The 18,706-nt window shown below is 40.1% G+C and overlaps 1 protein-coding gene across 2 annotated transcripts in view; it reads right to left on the bottom strand.

The window, feature by feature from the left end:
• MCM6 (minichromosome maintenance complex component 6) overlaps window positions 1–18,392 on the bottom strand; it is a 44,044-nt gene extending 25,652 nt beyond the window's left edge. Inside the window, exons 1-2 of one of the 2 annotated variants that reach the window (XM_045559269.1) lie at window positions 18,265–18,392; window positions 710–856 (exon numbers count right to left, since the gene is read on the bottom strand). In XM_045559269.1, coding sequence (XP_045415225.1) covers window positions 710–856; window positions 18,265–18,302 — 185 coding nt within the window. In that variant the 5' untranslated portion in view covers window positions 18,303–18,392. Of the gene's footprint in view, window positions 1–709; window positions 857–3,866; window positions 4,092–18,264 lie in introns of those variants that run through there. The other variant, XM_045559268.1, reaches the window with a different exon arrangement.
• Between the last annotated feature and the right edge of the window lie 314 nt (window positions 18,393–18,706).

Below are 18,706 nucleotides of genomic sequence, written 5' to 3'. Positions count from 1 at the left end.
GTCTCGAACTCCTGACCTCGAGCAATCCACCCGCCTCGGCCTCCCAGAGTGCTAGGATCACAGACGTGAGCCACCGCGCCCGGCCTATTAGAGCTACAAAATGTTTTCAAGAAATTTTATATGACATTGAATAATTACAGACATACAGAAGGACATCAAAATGTGACAGAAGATCCTTACAAAACTCTGCATTTGTAAACTTGGAAGGTTCTTGTTGCAGCAGACTTGCTAATGGTGGTTTTATCAATAAGTGGTGGGATTGCAAGTGTGAAGATGATTTAATTCTCTCTACTTTTCTCTATTTTCTAAATTTTCTATAATATACACACATTACTTTCACAATTGGAAAAACAATTTGAACTTTAAGGAACAAGAAGAACAACAGTTTGCTGTAAAGACATCCCTGGTCCAAGCATAGGACCCACACAAACACCTATTCCTGAGGGGGAAAAGGATTAATCAAACGACATAACAATAGCACTAAGTGCCTGTCAAAAATAAGTACAGTTTTCCTCTTGGGAAAAGCAGATTTTAAACAGTTGCATATGAAAAAAAAAATTCAGCTCTACAAAGGCCTACATTAAGTTCAGAGTACGACTAAAATGACCACTGGCAGTATCAAAAGGCCTCTCAGAAGGAAGTAACTGCGACAGCTGCCCTTCTCAGGTTCCAACCCTGTTCAAAGTAAAGAAGATTCATACACCCATACCTATAGAACTCTTCTTGAATGGTGGTGGAAAGTTGCTGGTTAAATTGTTCCAGGTCCATAAAACTCACAACCAAAGTGTTTCTCTCAGGACGAATTAGCTCCTCTGCTAACTGCAAGTACTTAATTTCTCCATCACTGCTCTGGAACCTGTGGATACATGCAAGTCAGACTAATCAAGGAAATAGGCAGTAAAACGAATCTGAATGCCCGATAATTCAGTATACTGGTTAAAGATGGTCAGCTTTAGGGTCAGAGAGACCCATGTTTAGTAGTTCTGCAACTTGGAGCAAATTATCCCCTCTAAACATTCTCTCTCTCTTTTTTTTTAAACAGGTTAGGATATCACTGTATCTCATAAAATTGCTGTGAATATTAAATTAGAGAATGTCTGTAAAGTGATTTGCACAACACTGGGAATAAAAGAAAATTGGGTTTCTGGATTTCAAACTAAATTTCATGACCTAACATTTTCCAACCAACAAATACCAACTGTTCTTTCATTACTGTTATTTGTAATTAAGATTGGCAAGTGTTAAATCAGGAAATTCAGGCTAAAACCCAAAGTTTCAATTTCCATAGGGAATTTGAAAACACAGATTTAAAAAGCAGAATAAAAATAAGAATACACAGAAATGAGGTGCTTCACTGCCCAAGACCTCAGGAAAATGGAAACATATACACATTACACAAAGCTAGCATTTTTTCTTCAAAAGGCCAAGCAGAATATCAGACAAACTTAGTTTCTGTTCTTTTAAATAATATACAGATTAGTTTTGAGGAAAACATCAATTCCTTCTCCAAAAAACAGCATGTTCTGACTCTTCTAAATATTAAACATTGTCTATGTACAAAGCACTATGACAAAGGTACCCGAAGCTGAAAATGGCAGTGTTGTCCCTGTCCTAGGGTTGACAATCTACCTGTCTAAGGAGAAAGACAATGTAAACAAGACAGGTAAGAAAGATGTTCCTACTAACAAGGACAAGAAATGTGGTACGGTAATATAAACTAATTCTGCCTATAGGAACATCTAGAAGAGTCATACATATAAAAGGTGGCACTGAAATTCAGCCTGTGAAAGAGTTAAAAATTTGAAAGAAAAACAGGTAGTAGAGAGACTGGTTACAGATGTTTGCAAGTAGGTAGCCAAGTCAGAGAAGGTATAGGAGGACTGTGGATGATGACTGAGGCTGGTTTTGGAAGATGAAACTGCGAAGAATGGTGAAGAATTTGAACTTTATTTCATAAGCAATGGCAAACTAAAGTTGATTTTGTGAGAGGCAGTTGGCACTTAAAAAAAAAGTACAAGGATTATTTATCTTGTTTATCATTATCCCCAGCATCTAGCTGAAAGGTAAAGTGAAAGCACTTATTTTATTTGTTGAAATGAAGCATTTATTGAGGACCTTTGTAATGTGGTGTGGTGGCTAGGTGGGGCTGAGGATGGGATTCACATTCCAGATGAAGTGGCTGACAGTAAAGCTGTAATAAGTCACACTGCCATAGATGTATAAAAAATGGCACTCGGGAAACCTAACAGAAAAAGGATTAGGGCTGCCCAAAAAGGTTTGTAGGTTTTACAAAGGTGTGAGCTGGGTTTTGAAGGATGAGGAGCTGCCAGGCAAAGAATAACATTGCCAAAGGTAGGGAAATAGAAATTAAATTATGGTTTTAAGCATATCAAAATTTCATAAGACAGCAGCATTATTCACAATAGCCAAAAGGTAGAAGCAAGTCATGTCTGTTGACCATTGACAGACGGATAAGCAATTTATGCAGTATATTTACAGGTTGAGTATCACTAATTCTAAAATCTGAAATGCTCTAAAATCCAAAACTTTCTGAGTGCTAACATGATTTCCAAAGGAAATAGTACTCACTGAAGCATTTTGGATTAAGGATGCAAGTGGTTAAGTATAATGCAAATATTCCAAAATCTGAAAAAATCCAAAACCTGAAACACTTCTGGTCCCAACCATTTTGGAAAAGGGATACTCAACCTGTATATACAATGTGATTTTATTTAGCCTTAAAAAGGAAATTCTGACGTATGCTACAACATAGGTGAGCCTTGAAGACATTATATTAAGTGAAATAAACCAAACACAAAAGGATAAATAACTGCATGAGTCCACTTATATGAGGCACCTAGAGTAGTTAAACCCATAGTGACAGAAAGTAGAATGGTGGTGCCTGGGGCTGGGAAAACGGAATTAGTGTTTAATAGGCATAGAGTTTCACTTTGGAAAGACAAAAAAAAAGTGTTTTGGAGATGGAGAGGGGTGATGGCTGCACAAGGTGAACACACTTAATGACACTGAACTGTACACTTGAAAATGGTTAAAATGGTAAATTTGTGCTATGTATATTTTGCCATAATAAATATAATTTCATAAGACATTTCAAAGTGTTCACACTTCATCCTGGAGGCAGCAGAGTCCACATTCTAAGGGAGAGCAGTGGTATATCTGCACTATCTAAGAAAAGTAACTAGTGGGTGGAACAAGCCAGGGAAGGGGGTTCTGAGAGGCCAGGAGCCTAGAAGGCAAGACGGGAGGAGGCGAAGGAAAGCAATGGAGGGATGCAGCGAGAGAAAGGAACGCAGAGCAGGGGGTATGTTTAGGTAAGCTTAGCAGGGCAGGGCTCCCCCCGGCCCCGGAGCAGCTATCGAATCACGTTCACGCTAAAACTTTCATCAACACAAGCTCCAAGGGTGGCCCGGGCCCCGGGTGCCCCGAGCACCAGGCTCCTGGCCGTCTGGTCCAACAGGGACTTGCCAGGGTTCACTGCCAGTTCCGCCTCCCGCTCCACCCCGCCGCGCCAGGCGGCCCACTGGACCAGTTACTCGTCATCACCGGGTCAGGTGCGATAAATACTGAAGCAAAGCGCTGACCACAGGGGACCGGGCACTACAAGGGTTTGAGGAAGAGCTCAAGATGGTTTCCACTCACGAAAGTCCCCAGGCCCCTCGCGGCCCCCTAGCCGGAAGCCTGAAGTTGGGGGTGGGGAAGGGCGACCCCTCCCGGGCGCGCGACCCCTCGGTTCCCGAGCGCGCGCCGGCCACACCGCACGGCTCTGCCGGAGACCGCGGGCTCGGGAGGCGGCGGCGGCGGCGGGGAGGGCGCGGGGGCTGGGGGGAGGGCACTCGCCGACTTACTCTTCCAGGAAATCTAGGAACAGTTTCTGGCACTTCTCGGCCACCTCGTCGCGGACCTCCAGGTGCTGGCTGCCGCCGCCCGGCTCCGCTGCCGCCGCGAGGTCCATAGCTGCCTAGCGCTGAAGGACCACCTCCGCCACGCTCGGCTGCCACGAGTCGCCCCTTTCCGTGCGCCGCCGCTTTGCGCGCGCCGCTGCCGCTGCCGCCCCGCCCCCTCGCCCGACCGGAGCGGCCGGAGCCAATCGTGGCACAGGAGGTCGAGGATTTCGCGCCAAACCTGCCCAATAAACGGCGGCTCCTCCCAGAGCCCCGCCCGCTGAGCGGGGATTTCGCGCCAAATGCAAAGCCCTTCCCGAGGTGGCTGGGGTTCTGCCTTTGCGTCTGCGCAGTGCGGCCGTGCCTTGAGGGTATTTTGGCTGCTGGAGCAAGTTAAAAGCTCGGAGCCTTGTGCGGGTGGTTTTTCAAAAGTTCTTCACATCATTCTACTGATATTTGAGCGGTAGGAGTAAGGCTCTATGGAGGAGAAAAATGATTAAGATTCAAACTTTCTGCTTTTGCTGTCTAGTCAGAGGAAATAAACTGTAAAGCACTGGATAAAACCCTGTAAAAGAGTCAAAGAGACGTATAAACAGTGCCTGGGCGAGTTGGCAGAATTATTCTGGTGGTGTTGACCGAGGAAAGTCTTCAACATATTTGACACTTTGTTTAATACTCCTCTTAAAACACACTATTAGCTTGCGTTCACCCGGTGTTCTCTTCCCCTCTTCGGCCATCTTTCCCTGACTTCATTTCACTTGAATTTTCTCCCATCTCTTCGGCCGTCCCTGGTTAGCATCCTTGCTAGGCGCCTCTTCTTCCGCGACTCCCGTAAATGTCCTAATTCCAGAATTCTTTCCCTGGTAGAGTAGTTCTCCAAGGCGGCCCCCTACGCTCCCTTGGCTTTAATTAACGCCTGAGAGCTGATGACTTTGAAAAGTGTTTCACCAACCAGTACTTTTTTCTGGGCCTCCAAGACATTAAAAGAAACCTGGACCACTTCCATTTTTTGAGGCTTCCAAAATATTAAAGATTTTTTAATGCCAAACAGGGTGGACAGAAGTTCAAATAATTCTTTGAACACACACGTACACATACACTATTCACAAGATGTTAATATTTACAGGGTTTAACCAAAATGGTCATTGCTGATGCACTGTAGCGTATCTGCAATTGTATGTATTTCCTCATTTGAGGCCCTGTATCCTTCAACCCTTCACCAGCTCCAGACTCTGTCTGCCTACTGGACTTCACCACTTGTATGTACTTTAGGAACCTCTGACTCAACAGTGTTTCCTGGGTATTCACAACCCTGGTGCACTAAGAATGGATCTACAAGGTATCTGGAAGCAGTTTGCTAACCAGATTTCTACCTTATCCTCTCAAAAGGCCTCACTCTTTTCTTTCCTGTTTTTCCTTTCCTCTTCTATCCTGTTAATTAGAAACATAACAACCACCCTTCCCCCCACACCCTACCCTTGGACATTCTAATACTTGAAGTCATACTAGGAATCAGACTATCCTTCCTTCTTGCCTTCCACATACTGTGCAACTAAATGCTTTCTAAAAAGCTGCCATCATTCATACAATCCTCTCTGCGGCAGCTAAGAGCAGCATGGGCTTTTATTTTTTTGTTTCATGTTTCCTTTTGTTTAATTACTTCAGAATAACTTGCATTCAGATCAGAAAAATGTTTCACTTAGTTCCACCTGAACTGTTTGCAAATGCATGTTTTTCTGAGCCACCTGTCAACAAACCGGTCTGCTATTTATTCTAGGATGTCTCCTGGGGCTGATGAAAGATGTGGTCAACCCACATGCCTGTGCAGCCTGCCACAACTGCACATAGAGTATGAATCGTTTTATGTCTTGAAGAATGGGATATGAAATTTTCGTTTTCAATCTCAAGCCAAGGAGATGGGTTTTATCTCTTTGTGAATCAGTGGGTAATTATTGGGCTCTAAATTATAATAGAAATAATTTACTTGTTGAGGCTCAGAGTCAAGAAGGAACGAATTACATCAAAGTCTTCAGTGTGCTGGCCCCCTAGAACATAAGAGTCCATGAGAAGCAGGGACTTTTGTCTGTTCCATTCACTGAGGTATCACTAGTACCTATCACAGTATCTGACACAGAGTAGTACTTGGTAAATATTAGTTGTATAGCAAATTTAATAAATGAATGAATCGAGCAAAGTTTGGGGATGGCTGAGATTTTAGGGACATCAGGAACCTTCTAATGCTCAACTAATCCTTTCCCACTGACAGGCTATAGCCTGTAATTCTAAGGTCAGAACTTTATCTATTTGCCTTAAGATTCTTATTTCACTTAAAATTAAAATACTATGTACATCGGTAAGAGAATTAAATTGCTACAACCTAATTGAAAAGCAATTTGGCAGTTTATGAAAATGTTCATACCTTTTCACTCAGGAGTAGCCTTCCAGAAATTTATCCTCCAGAAATACATACATACGAAGATGTTAATTGCACTTGTTTCTACTGGGGGGTACGTGGGTGGGAGGGAGGAAATAACCTAACCTATATTCTTTGATTGGTTAAGGAGAAGAAACAGGAACAAAGAGCTGAGGTTGGGCTGTACGGGTTCTTTCTGTGATACATCACGTGTGTGCATTTTGTTGTTCAGTCATCTGCTGTCCTTCAGTCCACCCTTCAGTTGGGGTGTCATGCAGTGGACAGCCATGTTTGTGGAAAGGTGATTAAAAACATACAACTCAAGGATGGAGGCAGGATACGAATGAATACAACTACAATTTGCAGAGTAATATGCAACTATGCCAAAATACATAAAGTGTAAAGTGGTATCAAAATATAAAAGTAGAAATGAAGGATCCTAATTAGGATATTTACTCTAAAAAGAGATAATCTACTGGGAGCCAAAAACCATTGATTCCTTATTTTATAGGAAATTATAATTTTAGCAATTGCAAATAATACACATTTATTGAAGACAAGCAGGAATAGAAGCAAGAAAGACAATAAAAACACCTCAAATTGTACCACACATAAATATTATTTGTTAACATTTTAGGTTTCTTTTCAAAATGCTCCTCTATTACTCTATGAGACTTGAAGCTCCTGGATCGTACAGTATGTTAACAGGATCAGTGTCAGGAGCTCAGCTGAGCTGGGAGAGAGAGCTGTCAGAGTAGCTGATTAAAGCAACAAGCCCAAAATGAAAGAGTGAAGCCTTTAATCACTTACTGTGATGATAAAAGCCAGAGTTTAGAGCTGGAAAAAGCGCTGACTCCTGAGTTTCATTTCCGCCATGAAATGGCACAGTGGTGGATTAGGTGCATCGGCACAGATGTAGGGGGCTCGGGCAAAAGGCTCTGGCAGTTTTATGGACCCTGAAGTAGGAGAGAGGAGGCATAGAAAAGTTCTGGGTGCTGAGTCAGAGTGGAGAAAAGTGTCTTAAATGTTCTCCCTCATTCCCTCTGTAAGGAGGCCTTGGCAGAGGCACATGAAGAGGACCTCAGATAGAGACCCAGTAACCAAGATGCCAGGGTAGGAATGTAAATATGGGAAGAGCATGGCTGGCCAGGGCACCCTGAGTCCTTGCCTACAACTCCCTTAGAAACCACAGTGCACTGGCTGTGCACTGAGTCTGGAGTGGAGAGAGCACCTTTCCCTGTGAGGCCTGCCAGGTAAAGTCTTTGTTATTGCCTGTGGTTAGGCGTGAAAGACCACAGACAGGTGTTTAGGCAACAGCCAGCCTCCTCCATCAGTACATCCCATGGTATTGTGCCTATGGCTTCACTGAGTTGTTGTGTGGGATTCCATGATGGTGCATCAAACTTTGTAAGCCCTGGGATACTGCTGCTAGATGAGGCCTGTCAGGCAGAAAAGGAAAACCTGGAATTTGTGCCAGGCTTTCAGTGACTGATGACCACCAGTGCCTCATCCACGGGGGATAGTCTCTGGTGGTCATTAACAGGTAATACAAAGATCTTCACATTTTGTTCTTACTGCCATAGGTCCATCCACATGCTTTTTTGGCAAGGCTCCTTATCCCTAAACTTTCAATCTTTCTCTTTCCAGGCCTCTAATCGACCTAGCCATTCACCAATATCCACAAATGTACGTGTATTCTTATCTTGGGCCACTTCTCTTTCCATACAGAATAGATAACCTAAGGCACTGTCCACTAGGAAGATTCTAAGTCCTTCAAGGCCACTCCTGAGTGGTTCTAGTATAACGGCAGCAGCCACTTACCAAGTCAGCCCAACTTTGAACCAAACATGGCCCTCTTCCTCTTCTGCCAGCTGGTCTTAAGGGAGCCTCCTTTGTTCCCACCTGCACCACCCCAAAATGTGGCCATAAGTTTGAGCTGAGGAGAACACATGCAACAGTGGTGCCGACATGGAACTCTGGGAGTCCTTGATTACCAAGCTTACTGGCCCTTTTCTACTCATGCCCAGTCCCAAGTCATGCCCAATCCTAAATGTAGCAACTACTATCTCATGATGGATTGCTCTTGGCCCTTATAACTTGGTGGGTCTGACAGAACCCAGCACACAATGGGAAAATCTGGCTGCAGGGTCACTTGATGTCCTATGGTCAGGTGCTCTATCTCTACCAGGGCCCTGTAGCTAGGCAAGACCTTTTCTGAATGGTGTATAGTTCTCTGCTGCAGATGATGTAGCCTTGCTCCAGAACCAAAGGGCTTTATGTTGTGATTCTCCTAGTGGGGTCTCCTATAAACTCCACATGGCATTGTTTCCCACCACAGATACTATTAGTAGCACAGGGTCTTGCTGTTTGAACTACAGCCTGGACTTGGATCAAAGAGTATTCTTTGAAGGTTCTATTCAACAGTTATTGGTTCCATGTATTCTGGACTTCGAAGGTGAAAAGAAACTAGGAAATTATTATTATTGTGACACTTTTTGAATGTCTTATAAAAAGTAAGTCACTGTAAAAATGTTATTTATTGAAGAAATCTCTCTTTAATCTGCAAATATCAAACCAGCACAGTACATTTTGTAGGTACTGCTGTAGAAACAGTAGAAACAGAAAGGCAAAGACCAGAAATTCCAGTGAACAAATCTTCCTTTAGGATGCCCTTTTATGACAGATTTCCTTAAAAATATTCAGGAAAGGTTTTACTTTCCTATCACCTTATAATACAAAGAAAAAAGTCCCCCAGAATCCTCAGCATTTCAAATGATAAAGCCACACAGGCATTTTTAAAATTCATTTTGTATACATGTTTAGCCCCACCATATCATGTTGTCTTATTAAATATTCTGGTGACAGTTTTAAAATTAAAATTAGCATTTTGATACTTTTCACAACTGGAAAATTCAATTGTCTGATTCTGAAGGAAACATCAAGTTGGACATGTGGAGGCTATGGCCGATAACCAGTCAGCAGCACTAAAGCTCAGTGGGAATGTCAACGGTTTTCCTACAAACTGGAAATGTTAGTTATCCCCAGTTGGACTCAGTGACAGTCCAGATGCAGGAGCCTGTTAGGACGTAAAGCAGGTCCTGAGTTATTTCATTTAAGAAAGAATACAACAGCTAATTTTATTTAATTTCAGAAACTTGCCTCTGATCAGCAATTTCTTAATATGAATTGCTGCATGATCAACTCTTCGTTAGAACAATTTATAAGAGTACTCATCCAAAGATATATCTGACTGAATATGTTAAAAAGTAGAGTAGTTAATTTGGAAATTTCTATAATAAATTTGACTAAATTAGAAAAATGAATAACTATTTTGAAGCCCAAATAATCCATCAACATATGTGATCTACTTATCTTTAAAAGCAGATGGGAAAAAGGCAACTGCTTAAAAATGTTACTGTTTATATCCTTTCAGATCTCTGAGTGCATTTACATATTTGGATATATATATATATATATATATATATAATTTTCCCTAAACAGTGCGACACAGTAGCTATCTAGGTCAGGGTCCTGGTGGGAAAGATACAGCACACCCAAAAGAAGTATGCTTGAAGAGTTTTCTGAAGCGGCCATAAACAAAGATTCAGGAAGCTGTAAAGGAAACCAGAAAGGAATGGGGGAAGTGCCTAGCGCCATCAGCTGTAGGAAGAAGCTATTACTACCTCTAGGCCTGAAGGAGCAAAGAGAGCAGCTATGGGGGGCTGAAAAGAAGCTATAGTTGTAGAGAGGGAGTTGTGACCTTCAAGAGAGGAAAGCATCCACTGTCAAAATGTGGTCCAGCAAAGAAAGAAAATATAATAAATATCCTGACCTTTCTCTTCTCCCTCCATCTATTCTGTTAGTGCCTTCCAATGACCAAACCTGGCCGGGCACGGTGGCTCACGCCTGTAATCCTAGCACTCTGGGAGGCCAAGGCGGGAGGATCATTTGAGCTCAGGAGTTTGAGACCAGCCTGAGCAAGAGCGCGACCCCGTCTCTACTAAAAAAATAGAAAGAAATTATATGGACAACTAAAAATATATATATATAAAATTAGCCAGGCATGGTGGCGTGTGCCTGTAGTCCCAGCTACTTGGGAGGCTGAGGCAGGAGGATTGCTTGAGCCCAGGAGTATGAGGTTGCTGTGAGCTAGGCTGATGCCACGGCACTCTAGCCCAGGCAACAGAGCGAGACTCTGTCTCAAAAGAAAAAAGACCAAACTCAACTAGAAGCCATTGGGAAGGATGCTTGGTTGATGCATCCGTAGAAGTTGGCCTCCTGGGGCACCAGCAGAGTGGAAAAGGGCAGTGAGCGCGAAAGGGGAAGGGCAAATGGAGAATGTCCAGCTCAAAGGAAGAGCTTTCAATGACAATGAATATACTCTTTAGTTAAATTACATCAGTCCCCCAACACAGTTCAAATTTCAGTTACAATGGTAATATTAACTGTGACTGTATAAAATACAAACTTCACTGTTAGCTCTTCAGGTCACAAATCACTCCAAAAATAACAGGTATGTGTCATGATCAGTGATCAGCTTCTTTAAAAATCCGTCATCGCTTCTTTAGAAATCTGTTGGTGATTGGTCACTGCACACATTTAGTTCATTCACAAATATAGTTGTGTTGCCTCCTTGTCTCCCACTGAGGAAGCCATGTGGTATTTTACCAAAAAAGATATTCAAAAGAGGGAATTAGCCAACAAAGATGACAGTGCAGCAAAGAAACACAAAGTGATAATTCCGGAATTGAAATCTGATCAAACGTAAATGTTGTTAAAGAAGAAAAATCTGACCATGGGAGTGCTGACGCTGCTACCTTTTGACAAACTCCAGATATGTAGCCACAGGAACCTCATGAAGACAAACTTATTGACATAGATGAGGAAAGTGGCTGTGATGGAAAGGATGATGTCCTAGAGGAAGTGACAAGAGCAAAAAGCTTCACATTAAAATATCTCAGAGATATTTCATGGTTTTTAAAGTACAAAGGTCAAAATGTTGGAAGCTGATCTGAATTTAGTATGGAATATGACAATTCACCAAAGCACAGGAGAAATGGTTACTCCATAGTGAAAGTTACACAACAAGAAGGGAAGTGCTGTTCACATTACTCTTGCAAATTTTCTTTACAAAGGCATAAACCACTTTTTCAATGTTTCTAAAATTTTAAATTACAGTACACTAAATTAAATTAGTTTTACTATTTTTTTCATTTCTCTATACTCTTATAACCAACAGTAAAGGAATTTTTAATGTTTGACAAAACTTTTTAAAGATCACGGAACAATCTTATTTTACCCTTTCGATGTTAACATTGCTTTGCATGGTTTTGGTTTTCATGGTCATTAAAGTTCAACACAATTGTGTAAAGCGAAGACTGCCTGTACTGTGCTTTTTAATGGCTGATTAACATTCTATAATATGGATACATCCTCTACTAATGGACATTTTAGGTTGTTTGCAATTTTTTTACTGGTAAAAACAATGCTGTAATAAATATCCTTGTACACATTTTTTTTTGTGCATCTGTGTTCTTAGGATAAATTCTAAGAGTACAGGATTACTAGGTCAAAGGATATGCATATTCACATTTTGATACATACTGCTAAGCTGCCTGCCAGAAAGGCTCTACCATCAGTGGCTCAAAGTTTCCGATTCTCTATCCTATGGTGAACAATAAGCATATTTTATCATCATTGCTGATTTGGTATCTCACTGTTGTTTCAATTAATTATCAGGGAAGTTGAACATCTTTAAGAGATAAGGTTTTAAAAAGTTATTTGGAAAAAGAGTTCCATAAAGATTACTGACGTTGAAAGTAGATAGACCATTTCCTTGCTCTAGGGACGTGATGGTATCTTGATCCATAAGAAACAGTGGTAGTCACCTGTTTAACTCTTGGGGCAGCAACTAAGAGCTTGGTGGCTCATTTTAATTAGGTCAAGATACAAAAAAAGATTTGAAGAAAGAGTACAGAGAAAAAATGTTAAGACTTTGCAAACTGGTGGTTACCCCTCTTAGCAAGACAGCTTATTTTTAAAGAAGGCCTGTGGATCATATTTTGGTCTTTCAACTAAATATATACACATATTGCCAGATTTAAAGGTACATAAAACATTGTCAGATGTGAATGTAAAAATAAAACTCCTAGTGTAAATACATTTTATCTTGGGTTTATTATTTACAGCTTCATCTCTGAACTCCTGGAACTAAGCAGTTTGTAAGTTATATTAGGCACATGCCATGTACTCATTATGCTATGAATATGAAACTATAAAAAGTTTAAGATGCGGTCCCTGCCCCTTAGCATTAACAACAATACCTGTTCAGTGAATACATTTTATATGCCAGGAACTGTAGGGGAGTTTTCACCTGTCTGATTTAATCCTTACAATGTTACAAGGTAGGCATTGTTAATTGTTAACTCCACTGTACAGGAGTAGATTCTGTACTCAGAATTATACACCTGCTGTCAGGTCAAGACTTCAACTCAAAGTATTCTGATTCCACATTGCTATACCAAATTGTTTAAAACCCAGTTGAAGAAACAAAATAACAGGAATTTCAGAGAAAAATTCGGTGCAAAACCATGTGGCCTTGATAGTAAAACAGTAAAGTCTTTTATGGACTGAACAGCCTGCAGTATAGTCAATTGGACAGGTGAGTACTTGGAAGATCCTGAGCAGCTCTGGGAAAGAGTCATTCCTGTACGTGTCGGGAGAAGCAGGCCTGGGGAAGGGAGGGTTGAAGGAGCTTTGCCAGGGTCTCAAGAGATAAAGGACAACATTTTATGGCTGAGCAAAGGGAAGGGGTGACAGATGTCCATCTGGAGAGTCAGAACATCGGGGCTGGTGATGTGGTTCTGTCATACTGATGAGGTAATATAAGATATCATGCAGTGAACAAAGGGCTACTCTAAGTGGTGAGTTAACCAGTCTTATGTGTAGATGTCGACATTTGGCAGAATATGGCAAAACGAAAATGTTTCTTTTAATCCAGGTTTATATGACTTGAGAAACTGAGGTAGCAGATAACAAATACAACTCAAAATCTAGAGAAATCCTCAAGCACCAGCAGATTGAACTGAAACAAAAATTGGGAGAATGTTGTATTGTCTCCACAGTTAGTGCCAAAGACAGTGTCATTTAGAAATCTATAATTACGGCTTTAGAAAAAAGAAAACAGGCTATTTTAATGGTCTACACATTTCTAGAAATTGCAGGAGCCTATGTTTGTTGAAAAATATGTTCTTATCTAAACCATCTATATAATAATGTATTATACACATTCACTTAAAAATCAGTTAAAATATTAACAGGTGTTAGCTTGAGTTAGCAAAGTGCTCCTATCTGTAAGTAAATCAAAGAGAAAAAGAAAAAATCGGAACCACAGGGAGTTACCCAAGAGCTAGTCCATGACAAAAGCCTCAGTACAAATTTGACTGTACCCAAGCAGAACCTTTTGTTGCTCCATGCAACAGCTGAAGAGAAAACTTCCCATGGAGCCTTAGTCACTGCAAATCTGAACTGGGCAGCAAGTTAGTATGGTACAAAAACCACTATGCTGGACGACACCATCTATTCATTGTTTAAATATTATTTTCTTCTTTTATATTATAGCCATCTACCTCAAGATGGTCCAGTGAGTTTACATGTGATAACCCTTTCATGTGAACACTCAACAACAACAGACAAAACCAAAACAAGACATAGGAAAAGTATTTTGTAGGAGAGTCTCATAAAGCATTTATTGAAAGATATAAGTGATGGCATAATTGCCACCAAAGAATATACGTATGAACAAAAATAGGCACAGAGGAGATAAAACTTATTAGAAATTTTGGAAATGGAAAATATAATCATTGAAATAAAAATGCAACAAAGTGGCTTAATTTTAGACTAGGCTTTTTTGAAGAATTATACACATTACAAGATGGGACTGAGCAACTCATCCAGAACACAGCACATAGACAAAAGTGAAAAATATGAGACAGGATTGTTGAGAGGCCCAATATTTATCTAATTGGCGTTTCAGAAAAAGCAATATTTAAAGAGATAATTGCTAAGAATTTTTCAAAATTGAAAACAGACAAGGGTCCTAGACAAAAAGCACACTGAATACTAAGCAAGATGAGTAACTGTCAAATTGATCACAGGGAACTGGTAGAACATCAAGGATAAAGACGCAACTTAAAAGCAACCAAGGAAAAAAGACAGATTACAAAGGAAAGACAGACTGACAGCAAACTGCTCATAGGTAACAACGGATGTCAGAATTTAATGCTGTAACATTTCAAAGTGCTAAGGAAAAACAACTGCTTACCTGGAACTTTATACTAAGCTAAACTATCGTTCAAGAGTGCAGCACACTTTAGAATTTATAATCAAGAGACCCTAACTTAAAGAAATATTAAAGAGGTACTTCAATAAAAAGACACTCAGATGGAATATGCAGATATAAGAAACAATGGTGCCAAGCACAGTGGCTCAGTCTATAATCCAGCACTTTGGGAGGCTGAGGCAGGAAGATTGCTTGAGGCCAAGAGTTCCAGACCAGCCTAGGCAACCTAGCTTGATCCCCGTCTCTACAAAAAATTAACAAAACAATTAGCTGGGTGGGCACGGTGACATGCGCCTATAGTCCCAGCTACTCAGGAGACTGAGGTGGAGGATCCCTTCAGCCCAGTAGTTGGAGCTTTACTGAGATAAGGTAACACCAATGTACTCTATAGCCAAGGGGAGGGAATGAGATCCTGTGTCAAAACAAGCCAAAAAAAAAAGAAAAAAAAAAAAGTTAAGGGTGTGCATATTATAACCTCTAGAGCAATCACTAAAAAAATACAAAAATGTTTAGTTAAAACATCAATAGGAAAACTAAAATGCAATTCTAAAAAATATTTAAATAATCGTTTTAAATAATGACAGGAAAGGAAAAATAGAGGAATAAAAAGCAGACGAGGCAAGTAGGAAACAAAGCAGTAGATACAAATCCAACCATACAAATAATTACGTCAAATGTTTACAGGATAAACTCTCCAATTAAAATGTAGAGATTTTCAGAGCAGGTAAATAAGATTCAACTATATGATATCTGTTAGAAACCCACTTTGACTATAAAGACACAGAGCCCAGGAGTTTGAGGCTACAGTGAGCTATGATGGCACCACTGAACTCTAGCCTAAGCACTATAGTGAGAACTTGTCTCTAAAAAAAGTAAATAAAAAGAACAGAATTAAAAAAAATATAAAGACACAGATGGGCTGAAGGTAAATAGATGGAAAAAGATATGCCATGCAAACAATAAGCATAAGAAAATCGCAATTGCTCTATTATCAGATAAAACAGATTTCAAGACAGTGCATCACCAGAGTTATAAGGGGCATTTTATTATGCTAAAAGGGCCAATTCATCAGGAAGACTTAACAGTTACAATAATGTATGTGCTTAATAAAAGTGATTCAAAATATATCAATCAAAAATTTACAGAATTAAAGGGAGACAGACAATTCAAAATTGTGAAATTGATTTTAACAGCCCTATTTCAGCAACTGATACAACAATTAGCCAACAAAAATCAGCAAGGACACAGAAGTTCTAAACACACTATCAACACCACCACCTATAGAATACTACACTCAACAAGGACAGAGTACGCATTCTTTCCAAAAGTTAATGAAGAGAGTAAGACGTGATGAATTTATACACTGAACACTGAAAACTAGACAACACTGAAAAGGGAAATTAAAGACTGAAGAAAAAGTAATTATTTCATATTCATGGACTGGAAGACAATATACTCTTAAGGAAGACAATTCTTTCCAAATCGATCTATAGATTTAATGCAATCTCAATCAAAATCTTAGCTGGCTTTTCTGAAGAAATTGATAAGATAATTTAAAAATTTATATGGAAAGGCAAAAGATTTAGAATAGTCAGAACAAATCTTGAAAAAGAAGGATATGGTTGTAGGATTTGCACTGCCTGATTCCAAGACTTAAGACTGCACAAATCAAAACACTGGTATTGGTGTAGGATAGACACACAGATCAACGGAATAGAAGAAAGTCTAGAAATAAGCAAATACGATGTAAGAATTAGATAGGGAGAGATTAAACTCTCTTTATCTGCCAGACAGTATTCTATGTATTTTACACTCTTTTATTCCCATGACAGTCCCATGAGGTAGAATTATGCAAATGAGAATTGAGAATAAGCAAGTTACCCAAGGTCATATAGCTAGTAAGCTGCAACACCAGCCAGGATGTGAACTCAGGCAGGTTGTCTACAAAATCCATACTTTTTACACTAACTTTTCTCACACCACACCTCTCTGTCTACTTTGAAAATACATAAGACTCAACACATACTATTAGAACTGAGTTCAGGAATACTGCTGCATAAAAACAGGCACATATAAAAATTGATAACAGATAGTGTTCTTTATTCTGTAACAATTTAAAAATGTAATGGAAAAGAAATCTCATTTCCAATAGAAAAAATTTTGTAAGGTGTTCTAGCATAAACTAAAAATTAAAAAGTAACTTTTTGTTTTTGTTTTTTTTAAAGAGATGGGGTCTCATTCTGTTGCCCAGGCTAGAGTACAGTGGCATCATCATAGCTCACTGCAGCCTGGAACCCCTGTGTGTTCAAGGGATCCTCCCACCTCAGCCTCCCAAGTAGCTGGGACTACAGGGGCACACTGCACACCAGGCTAATTTTTTTTTCTTAAGGGACAGGTCTTAAGAGACAGGGTCTTGCTCTGTCACCCCGACTGGAGTGCAGTGATGTTGTCATAGCTCACTGTAACCTCCAACTCCTGGGCTCAAGTGATCCTCTCACCTTAGCCTCCTGAGTAGGTAGGAATATAGGTGTGTGCCACCATGCTTGGCTAATTTTTAAAAAATATTTTGTAGATACAGGGTCCTGCTATGTTGCCCAAGCTGGTCTCAAACTCCTGGCCTCAAGTAATCCTCTGGCCTCAGTCTCCCAAAGTGCTGGGATTATAGGTGTGAGCCACCCACAACCTGGCCAAGTAGGCCATTTTAGAAAACCCTTTTAAATTTTGTTACATGGAACAGTCTATTTTCAAGAGCACACGTTAAATCCTGCCCACAAAAAACACTAAATACTTTGCCAATTTCTTCCCTCTCACCATAAGATTAGCAGATCTTTGGCAAGGCTGTCCTGATTCAGCTAAAATATCTTTGGGTCTACCTACAAAGGACAAAGATATGGAGTTAAAACAGAATGTGGCTTGCCTCCAGCATTAATGGTACTAAATTCTTTGATAATTTTGAGAATAAAATGCTGATGAAATCCCTATGGGAGGCCGGGCGCGGTGGCTCACGCCCATAATCCTAGCACTCTGGGAGGCCGAGGCAGGAGGATTGCTCAAGGTCAGGAGTTTGAGACCAGCTTGAGCAAGAGCGAGACCCCCGTCTCTACTAAAAATAGAAAGAAATTATCTGGACAACTAAAAATATATAGAAAAAATTAGCCAGGAATGGTGGTGCGTGCCTGTAGTCCCAGCTACTCGAGAGGCTGAGGCAGGAGGATCGCTTGAACCCAGGAGTTTGAGGTTGTTGTAAGTTAGGCTGATGCCATGGCACTCTAGACTGGGCAACAGAGCAAGACTGTCTCTTAAAAAAAAAAATCCCTATGGGAGTAAACAACAACATCAAACAAACAAAAACCAAACAAAATAGTTTTTAAGGATATAAAAGAATACCAATATATTTTATAATTAAAAAAAAGAATATCAATAAATGAAGAGACTACCATGTTTATCCACTGGAAGACCAAAAAGAGGGAAATTCCAAGTCTTTCCAAATTATTCTGCACATATCAAATAAATCTGCAAGACAATACTAAACATTTATAGAAACATATTTAGTTAAAATATAAAAACATGGAAAAGAAAAAAAGACAATGAATTAATATAATAGTTACCTATAAGAAGGTACGTAGGAAGCATTTACTATATGCATGATTTCTTCTCCCCTTAAAAAATATTTGAGAGCTGGGTGCGGTGAATTGTGCCTGTAATCCCAGCTACTCAGATGGCTGAGGCAGGAGGATCACTTGAGCACAGGAGTTCAAGACCAGCCTGGGTAACACAGCGAGACTCTTATCTCTAAAATATTTGAAGCAAATACGAGTGTTAAGATTTGATAAACCTGGATGGTGAGTACATGTTCTAATTTGGTCAGCATGTTTGAAACACTTCATAATAAAAAAGATGATCATTTTACACACCATTATTTTGAAAGAAGTTGTAATTATACAAAGTTCAGATAGCTCTAGGACCAATATTATTGCACTGTTTTAAGGCACTGCAATTACATAATATAGAAAAAGATGGGTAGTAGTCCATTTTGTTCTTGATGTGTAT

This window comes from Lemur catta, chromosome 8, assembly GCF_020740605.2.
Source record: "Lemur catta isolate mLemCat1 chromosome 8, mLemCat1.pri, whole genome shotgun sequence".
In the NCBI taxonomy this organism is placed as follows: Eukaryota; Metazoa; Chordata; class Mammalia; order Primates; family Lemuridae; genus Lemur; species Lemur catta.
The sequence above is the reverse complement of the archived record's forward strand: the minus strand, read 5'-3'. Positions and strand labels throughout refer to the sequence as shown.